General features: G+C 38.9%; 1 protein-coding gene across 1 annotated transcript; it reads right to left on the bottom strand.

The window, feature by feature from the left end:
- Positions 1-565: 565 nt before the first annotated feature.
- On the bottom strand, positions 566-8,858 carry RPL7L1 (ribosomal protein L7 like 1). The gene is made up of 7 exons (XM_072423865.1): positions 8,711-8,858; positions 5,840-5,945; positions 5,218-5,381; positions 4,706-4,843; positions 3,986-4,095; positions 3,364-3,574; positions 566-839 (listed from the first exon to the last, which is right to left on the bottom strand). Exons 1-6 carry the CDS (start codon positions 8,722-8,724, stop codon positions 3,366-3,368), a joined length of 741 nt encoding a protein of 246 aa, XP_072279966.1. The 5' UTR covers positions 8,725-8,858; the 3' UTR covers positions 566-839; positions 3,364-3,365.
- Positions 8,859-9,061: the final 203 nt, after the last annotated feature.

Genomic DNA, 9,061 nt, shown 5'->3' with positions numbered 1-9,061 from the left:
AGCCCCATTAAAGAAGTCCTCTGGATGTCCCCCTCACTCCCTAGGGTGGGGAACTGCCTGGCTGCACTTTTTTCTCTCCTGAGCCTACAGCTGTGCCCTGACTGCCATTTGAACCTGTCTGACTTCTGCAACTGTTTTGTACAAGGCTGTCTTTAACACCTTTTCTGCCCTTTGTAACATAAATGCCAATAAGCGCCAACGCAAGTGTTTATGAGAGGTTGAATGCAAGTCTATGGAGATGTTTAGATGGAAAAAAATTATTCTAGAAGCTACATCAAGCTTTTAAAAAAACACTTGTTAACGCCAAACGCCTGCAAATGCTTGCACAAAAAACAGACTATTTCGTGTGTATTTTTACTTTTTTTTGGCAAGGCTTTTGCCAGCATATACAGGCTGGAAAAATGGAAGTCTAAACATAGCCTTAGTCACACTATATTGTAAATGAAAAGGAAAATATTGATAGGAGTGTTCAGATTACCAAGTCTTCTTAGCAATTTTTTGCCCATCTAGACCAAAACGTTTTGACTTAATACATAAATATTTCCAGCTAAAACACAATGGTCTATTGTAGAATAAACCATACACTTTATTTTCTGTAAAAGGTATTTACAATAGAAATAATTGGAAATAGCTTCCAGTGTCCATTCCAGATCCATTCTGACAGTCTGCCATGATATTTGGCTAAATGGTATGGTTCAGTGGGGACAAGTATTACTCCAAGATCATAAATTGATGAAGTAGAATCACGCAGGATCTGGGTTTGAAATCATGTTACTAAAAGCAATCATTGTCCATAAGCTGTTGTGTCCGTCAGAAGAGCAGTCAGTCAGAACTTGAACCTGCATTAAATACAAACAAATCAGTATTAACGCTTCAACTGCACAGTTACATATACAGAAAAGATTCTTTATGCTGCCTATTACAAACATAACCCATCTGTTAGTCTTTTGTACACATTATAAAATCAAAATCATCTTAAAAAGGTCAAAATAGTCTACTTTACATTGTTATACTTCATGTATAAGAACTAACTAATTCATTAGAAAAGATACACTAGTCTAATATCCTCCTGCCACAGCTTATTTGTGCCAATTATTTATGAATTATATAAGTGACAAGAATGAACCATATCCATTTATTTTACATCCTCTATGTTTTACTTTTGCAACTTTCAGTAAATTGTACCCACAACACAACCAAAAAAAAAAACATGTTAAAGAACCTATTCTGAGATAATATGTAATATGCCATTTCTCATATGGTTATTAAAACAACCTCTTGCCTGGTTGGTGTTCTGATTCTCTACCTTTAGAACTTCCATAAACAATTGTGGATATTTTTCACCACGTTAAGTAGAAAGTAGCTGCTGTGTGGGCTTTTGCCAAGTATGTATAATATGGCACATTTATCTTACAAGCATGTCTTTTAATCCAGGCTCTGCCCTCCACCTCCATTGCTACTTCTGGGTTTACAGGCATTCTCTGGGGTGGCCACTGATAAAATAACTCCTAAACATCAGTCTCCAGAACCTGGTCTGTTCCAGTCATCTTACTTATAATTTTGATTATATTATATGCAGTTTGAATGGTATAGGTTTGTGGTAGTGTTATAACACAGATCATCCGTTTAGCATTCTGCAGCACCACCAGCCTCCCTTTAGCTGTGAAGTTTCTAATTTTCTTGGCATTTCCTGCACAGAGGATCCACAGCTAAAAGGGATTTTGGAGTATGTGCTGCAGCCAATGAATAGATTGTTTCTTGAATTCAGTCCTGCCCTGCTATTGACTGCTAGTCACATTTAAACCTCCCTAGTCCAAGGCTCAGGTTATTGGATCCTGAACATGTTTTCCACTATTCTGCAGCTTCCCTGCTGCTTGTGTGCAGGACTGAGGTCGGAGGGAGACGGTTTGCATGACTTGTAGAAGAAATCGTTTGCTAAACACAACTGAGGTTGTGGGTGATCTTAGGGGGATGAGCTCTTCTTCAACATCTTGTAACTCTTTACTGACCAAGACAAACTCTACTTTTTGCATATCAAAGCACAGCTTGATCCAGAAGTTAATAAATGTCAAGGCTCCATAAAGCTTTTTTTTTTTTTTTTTTTGCTTTGTTTGGGAATAACTTACAGTGAGGATTTTATACAGTAACCGACACCATATTGCCTAATAATATGTTGAGACTGTTGCAATTGGGAAGCTGTTCATCTCAGCCTTTTATGAGCTTATGACCTTTTATATTGTGCTTTTTTTTTTTTTTTTACTTATCTTTAAATTGTGGGCACCATCCAGAACAAAAATAAATGGGAATTCCCATGAAACTATGGGAAATCACGTTTCAGCTAACAAATGGGATTCGGGAACGATTTACCTTTGTTAGCCGAGGTATCACTGTATTTTGATATCGGCTTTGCCTATGACCACCACCTACCTTGTTACTGGGCTATGCCTTGTCTGCTGCCATCCACACTGAAGTCAACTAATTCCTGTCACCTGGTAGGGAGAGCCTGGGGGTCGCAACCTTGTTGGCTCAGTGAATATAGCACTTGTCTTTGTAGCGCTGAGTCCCGGATCTCGTCTGGGGCACTATCTGCAAGGAGTTTAAATGTTCTCCTTGCGTTTGCATGGGTTTCCTCTGGGAACTCTGGTTTTTAAAAAGCTTGCCTTAGACTGTGGTAATGACATGACTATGAACTTTGCAAAGGAGCGAGGAATATGTTGGTGCTATATAAATTCTGGTTAATATTAACAGTAGTCGAGTAAATAGTCCAGTGGCCACTAGGTTCACCGGCCAGTCATTCCTTGGAGGGTGTGTTGGTGAAGACCAGGAGTCACTTAGATTCCACACCTGAGGTAAAACCATGTCACAAGCTGGGGGGATGGAAGAGTGACACAGAAGAGATGGCTTTACTTTAAAATGTGGCCCTGCTAGTCACTAAGTTTACCCATATGTCACTTTTGAGTTCGGAAAAGCTTAGGGATCACTAGGAGAAACCTGCTGTTTACTATAACAGAGAACATGAATGGGATCAATGTCAGATCTTCTACAGACTGCTGCTTTAGCAAGTGGACCAGGGTAAGGTAAGTATAATTCTGTTTCTGATATGACACAGAACTGTAATTTTGTTAACCTAATATAATTGAGCGCTGACTTGAATGTTGGCCAATAGAAAAAACAAGACCTTTGTTTATTTATTAAATTTATTATTATTAGTATTTTTATTGACTACTTGCAACTTGCCATCAATAAATAAATTCTGCTTTATGCTCTTCGATATCATTTGAGAGAGATAGTTAACCTGAAGTACATGAATTCCAAAAAGGTAGCAAGCTGTAAAAGGATTTAAAGACATAGTCATGCTCCTACCTTTAATTAAGCTTCCGGATGAGATCGTTAATGCCATCTCCTCTATGTCCAGGATCCCCCACCTCAGTGAGGTATCCTTTCCTGTTAACGCCTGCATGCCGGGCAATGGATAGATGAAAGGGGCACAAGAACCTATTGACTTCTGTAAAGTGTTCTCCTGCAGAGTAAAGTTCATGAATCACATCTTCCAGGCAGATGACGTTAAACTTTCCTGAAAAATGAAAGACACGCTAGACAATAAAGAATGCAACACCGTACATAAAAAACGAATTACCTGCATACATGTCTTGGAGAATAATTACTGAGGCCCAGCCTGTGCTCCAGTAACCTTTAGGTTTTTTTTTTTGCAGTGGTGGAAAGGAGAGTCAAATATAAATTAGCTAGCTTTGTATGTGCTGCCACCTGGCTGATAGCAATGGCTATTAAATAGTTACTATGGCCAAGTCCTCACATCACACTGTACTTTCATTTTAATTGGTTAGGAGTATTTTAATTTAAATCAGAATATATATATATATATATATATATATCAGAATATGGTATTTTACAGAATATTATTAAAAAAAAGCAGCACAGACAACCATTTTTTTTAAACATAATTTTTACATAAAGGGTCTATTACCTAGCACATTTTCTATCATAGTATTGTCAGTCAAAGGAACCTTTTTGCCATCTACTTTTCCCTGTCCACGTTTTAGGATGAGCTCACGCACAGATTTCAGGTTTGGGAAGCTGTAGAAAAAAAAAGGAGAATTTTTTTCTTTAGAATCTTGTAAGATCATTGAAAATAAATACAACTTTAAACTCAGACAAGGACGCATTAAGCCAGCTTCTCAACCTTTTTACCCATGAAGAACCTTTTGAAAATGTTTCAGGTCTTGTGAAAAACATATTTTTTTATCTGCGCATGCAGTTTACTTTGTCACCAGAAACACAGAGCGATCATTGCCTATCCCTTTTTGCAATAATGACATGTCTGATCAAGTATTTGTAAAAGTGGATGCTCGCTGTGCTGCCTGTTCTATATCACTATCCTTCAAAATTTTTACTGTTTTTACCTATTCTTCTTGTACATATAAGCACTGTATATTGTTATGGAAAGTCTTTCAGAGAACAAATTAAAAAAAAAGGCATGGACATGTGTGTGGATGACAGAGGAGGGCATCAGAGCTCCTCGACTTGCTTCTTAGCATTGGACAAAATAAATAGGAAAAATGTAATAAATAGGTGCTGCCTAATTAAAAATATCACATCTGACTGGCTTCTAAGAGCACAGGAGACAATTTCATTATGTACAGAAAAACTCACATTTACCAAAACAATCCAACTAGTGATTACTCACCCCCATGCAACATATGGCTCGATAAACTGCAGCATCTTCAAGGTGTCTGGATTTAGCTTCACGAATACACCAGCAAAAATTTTACCTAATCGGAAAGTCTTTATGATACGCATCACTTGGTGGCTTACCCCTTCAATGCTGTAGAGAAAAACAAACATGATACTTGATTTGTGAAAGTAAAGAAACAAATATATATATATATATATATATATGCTCTCATTCACTATGGTGCCAATCACATACTGAATAAATGCAGGGTTGGCATGGGGATTTACTAAAAAATGTCAAAATGGCAATATTCATCTGTTAGATATGTTTTTATGTATTTGTCTAAACAATTAAATTAGCCATAGCAGCTCACTACAGAGTTGGGATAAAACATAAATATGGTTAGCCATGAAAAATGAACAGAATGATGATTGCTTGTTATGTTTATGTATGAGACTACTATAAATTTTCTGGGTAAAGGAATCGGGTACCAATAAATAAAATTCAAAACTACAGGAACATACTCTACAATTCGAACAACAAATGCAAGCTTGTGTTTTGGCAAATTGGGAACTTTTTTCCGGTACACCTCCATTCTCCGCACTCTACAGTCATCTCTCATTTTTCTTCTAGCATTCCGGACAAATGTTTCTAAACGTTTAAATTGTATCTGCTTTCCAGGCTGAAACTGAAAAAAAATATCAGTCAAATATAGTATGAGAAAAAAAGAACATAACAGATAACAACTATACTACTATAGGAACACAAGCACAATAAGGCTGATGAAACTACGAATGCCTAGCATTTTTAACACAGAGAAGGTATGAGAAAATATCACACTCCCCCCCTTTGGTAAAAAAAAAAAACCCAAAACTGCAAACTTTTACATGACAGCTTTACGCATTTAAGGAAGCATGCTATTCCAGACATAGACATGCTATTCCAGTATTAGTCTGTAAAATTAGTGTCTATAAGGGAACACTCTATGTTGCATAATTACAACAGGAAGAAGGCTACAGGAAGATAGTGTTGTGCTGGGTATAAAAAGTCACACAGGTGCCACGTATTTGAAGCTTTGTATGCATGGTTTAGGAAATATAAGGAACAATGGCATATTTTGGCTGATATAACACAAAAAAGAATTACCTTCCTCTTCTCTTCTAAAGCTCTTTTAGCTTCTGCCGCTTTCAATCCCTGATACTTCTTTCGTTTCTTCAAAAGATTTTCTGGCACTCGCGGAAGCTTCCTAGGCCTTGAAAAAAATACAGTATGTCAGTAAGTTTACATACCCAATGAACCATTTATTTTTTATTTATGTGTAGTAACAACATGCAAAGGTTCAACATCAGGGTTGAGTACTATTCATGATATTTTTGTTTGCACAAACAATTAATTTTCCATGACAAGATTTTGTGGGTCACCCCCATTTTTTCTCTTGACCAGTAGCTTGCACCATTTTCCATCTTCTGTCACAAAAAAACAAGCCCTTTTAAGGTGACCCATCTTTATGTGTCGGCAACTGCTAGGCACCCTTTTCTGACCGTAAAAAAGTGAAAAATTTGCTTAGTTTTCATCCCTGAGCTTTTCATCGCCATGGCAGTAATAGGAAATACACATCATTAACAGGTGTGGTCCCAAAATACTTCCAGACCATGCAATTCCTGGCAAGTTTTTGTTCCCCACTGTTCCCTTAATGGAGCACCTCACTCCCAAGCATCATCTATGTGGTTTTCACAGCAGCTGCAGAGAGAGGACAAGAGGTTCTCTACACAGTACAGCAGTTTCCAGGTTCCCCTGCATTAGACTCTCAGCACAGCAGTTACATTTTGGGAAAGTGCACATTAGCTTTTTTTTTTGTTACTGGCTTGGTCTAATTGAGGGATATGATTTAGGTTCAATATGGGCATCTGTTTTGGAGGTCTATGGAGATGGCTGGGGAGGTAGCTAACCACCCTTAAACGTTGCATGTAGCTTCTAGTAAAATGTGCAGATTAGCTGGCCCCTCCTACAGCAGGGGGTGTCAAAATGTGGCCCGCAGGCCAAATCTGGACCACAACGTCCTATTTTTTGGCCCCCAAAGGATATGAATTTCAGCTGGGCTGCATCTGCATTGAAATAGCGTTGCTACTACAATTTCCGGCATCCCTCGCATTTATAGACCAGCGGCCTCTCTGCCTATGCATGGCCCTGATTTGGACTGTTTTATAGAAGCAGTGAATTGTAGTAGCAGGTGCTGTTGCAGTGAAGAGGGAGTTCCAGCCACTCATAACATTAAGCCCCGCATTGGACTGTTTTCTTGACACAGGGAATTGTCGTAGTGGTGCTATTTCAGTTTCAGGTTTGACCTGAGACTTTGTCTAAGTTTTTAATTTTGGCCCACTGTGTATTTGAGTTTGACACCCCTGTCCTAGAGCCTGAGGAAAAAAAACTGTTGAAAAGTCATTTTTGCAAGAAATTTTAGACATTTATACCGCTAATGTGAACTAAGCCTAATAAAGAATCTACATGTTGGTAAACCAGGATTCTCATGTGGGCAGTAAATAGTGTTCCGGAGCTCTGCGATGCGCATGATGATCACTTTGTGTAAAAGGACGATTTTAGTGAGGGCTTGTCTGTTCTGCTCCAAGAAATTGGGGAGTGGAAAATATACAAATGATATATCTACCCTGCTCTGGCAGCAGAGCTGGCAGGTTGTCTGTATTCACAGAAAGCTCTCGCTACACAAAACCTAGCCTAAGCAGTTGCCTGATTGCCGGAGCTGGGGAGAACACTGCACTGTTTTGTGTCTGTTGAGATGCAACATTGTCACATCCCTACACTGCACAGCCCACAATGCAGTAGAGAGGCAGCTGCCAGGGTTACACAGGAGCTACAGCATCGGTACCTGTCCAATGGCCAAACAGGATGTCTATGGAGTTATCATGTTTTTTGGGGCAAAGTAGTGACATGCTGCCAGAATAACACCAAGCACAGCACAGATGCTGGGGCCAATCTGCAGGAGCACCCACAGCACCAAATAAAGCTTTTTCTCTTACAAAGAGATCAAGCAGATCTTTATTGCAGAAAGGGACAGGCGATCTCCCTTCTGCAAGAAAACATACACCTGCCTGATCAATATTTCCATTCATCACTGCTTTATAAATCCCCAAGAGATCTATTGCCATTTTGGCAATGAAATTGCTCCCTCACTGACCTGTTGATATAGAGGATCATTCACAAGAGGTAAACAGAAAGCTCTACATTATGCAGATTAGTAGGCGAAACGAGGATAACACTCTGCTCTGTTGTCACATATCAGCAGACATATAGAAATCTAACCCAATTCATATCCAAATTATTTCACAGATGAGCTGCCAACTATTCAAATTCTTATATTCCCTGCGACTTATCCCCAAACAAAACTTTATCTAGTTTTGGATTTTTGGGGAAATTTTATAGGTGTCCCTAATCGGGAAGATTCAACCTCTGTGGTTGGCCATAGCCACCAAGAACGAGGGAGATATCAAAGTGGTCAACAAAAAAAATTGGGATAACATTTTAATGGGGATACCTGATCCTACAGGCAACACATTCCAGTTTAATCCAACTAATTTCATGTTTTGTCTTCCTGTCCCAAGAACGGAATACAAATTATTACTAATAAGAATTACCCCTTATGAAATACAGGCATATATGAGATTTAACCCTTCTCTGCCTACTTGACATTCACCAACTTCTCAGTACTCAGAATTGAATGTCAGTAAATGGTCAGGATGGGCTCGTCAGAGGTCCCATTGCTAAAACAGAAGAAAGATACTGAACGTATCATGATTTCGCGGTAAAACAAATCTGCAACTAACGAGAAAACCTACAAAACAACTGGAAATCCATGAGAACTGGGTTGATGATCGGTTAATGTTACCGACGGCCGCGATCTTACAATGTTTATTTTAGAAAACCCCCCCATTCATGCTGCCCCATATCACACATCGTTCTCTTACGGAGGATGGCAGTGGATTAAAATTAATAAATACTCACTCCGTCCCGTCCATGTTGTTCCACTCTGTTCTGAGCACCGGAAACCGCTACACGCACTTCCGTACACAACCATGTGTCCATGAACAACATTTTGCGATTGACGTAAACACACGCTAACTTACGTTCCACGCACTTGGAACTTTGAGTGCTTTACCGCCATCTTGTGTTTGGCGTAAGCAACGCGATGATTTACGTAACACGAGGTTACATAAACAACTATGCGTCCATAACCGCCATCTTGGGATTGGTATGCAATTTAGCTGCGCATGCTGGTATGACACTTGTAGAGAGTAAAGTGAGTTTGCTAGTTTATAATGCAATATAACAGGATGTTCGATAAAAAAAAAACTT

Source organism: Pyxicephalus adspersus, chromosome 10 (assembly GCF_032062135.1).
Source record: "Pyxicephalus adspersus chromosome 10, UCB_Pads_2.0, whole genome shotgun sequence".
Taxonomy (NCBI): domain Eukaryota; kingdom Metazoa; phylum Chordata; class Amphibia; order Anura; family Pyxicephalidae; genus Pyxicephalus; species Pyxicephalus adspersus.
Note: the sequence above shows the minus strand (reverse complement) of the source record. Positions and strands in the feature narration are given on the sequence as shown.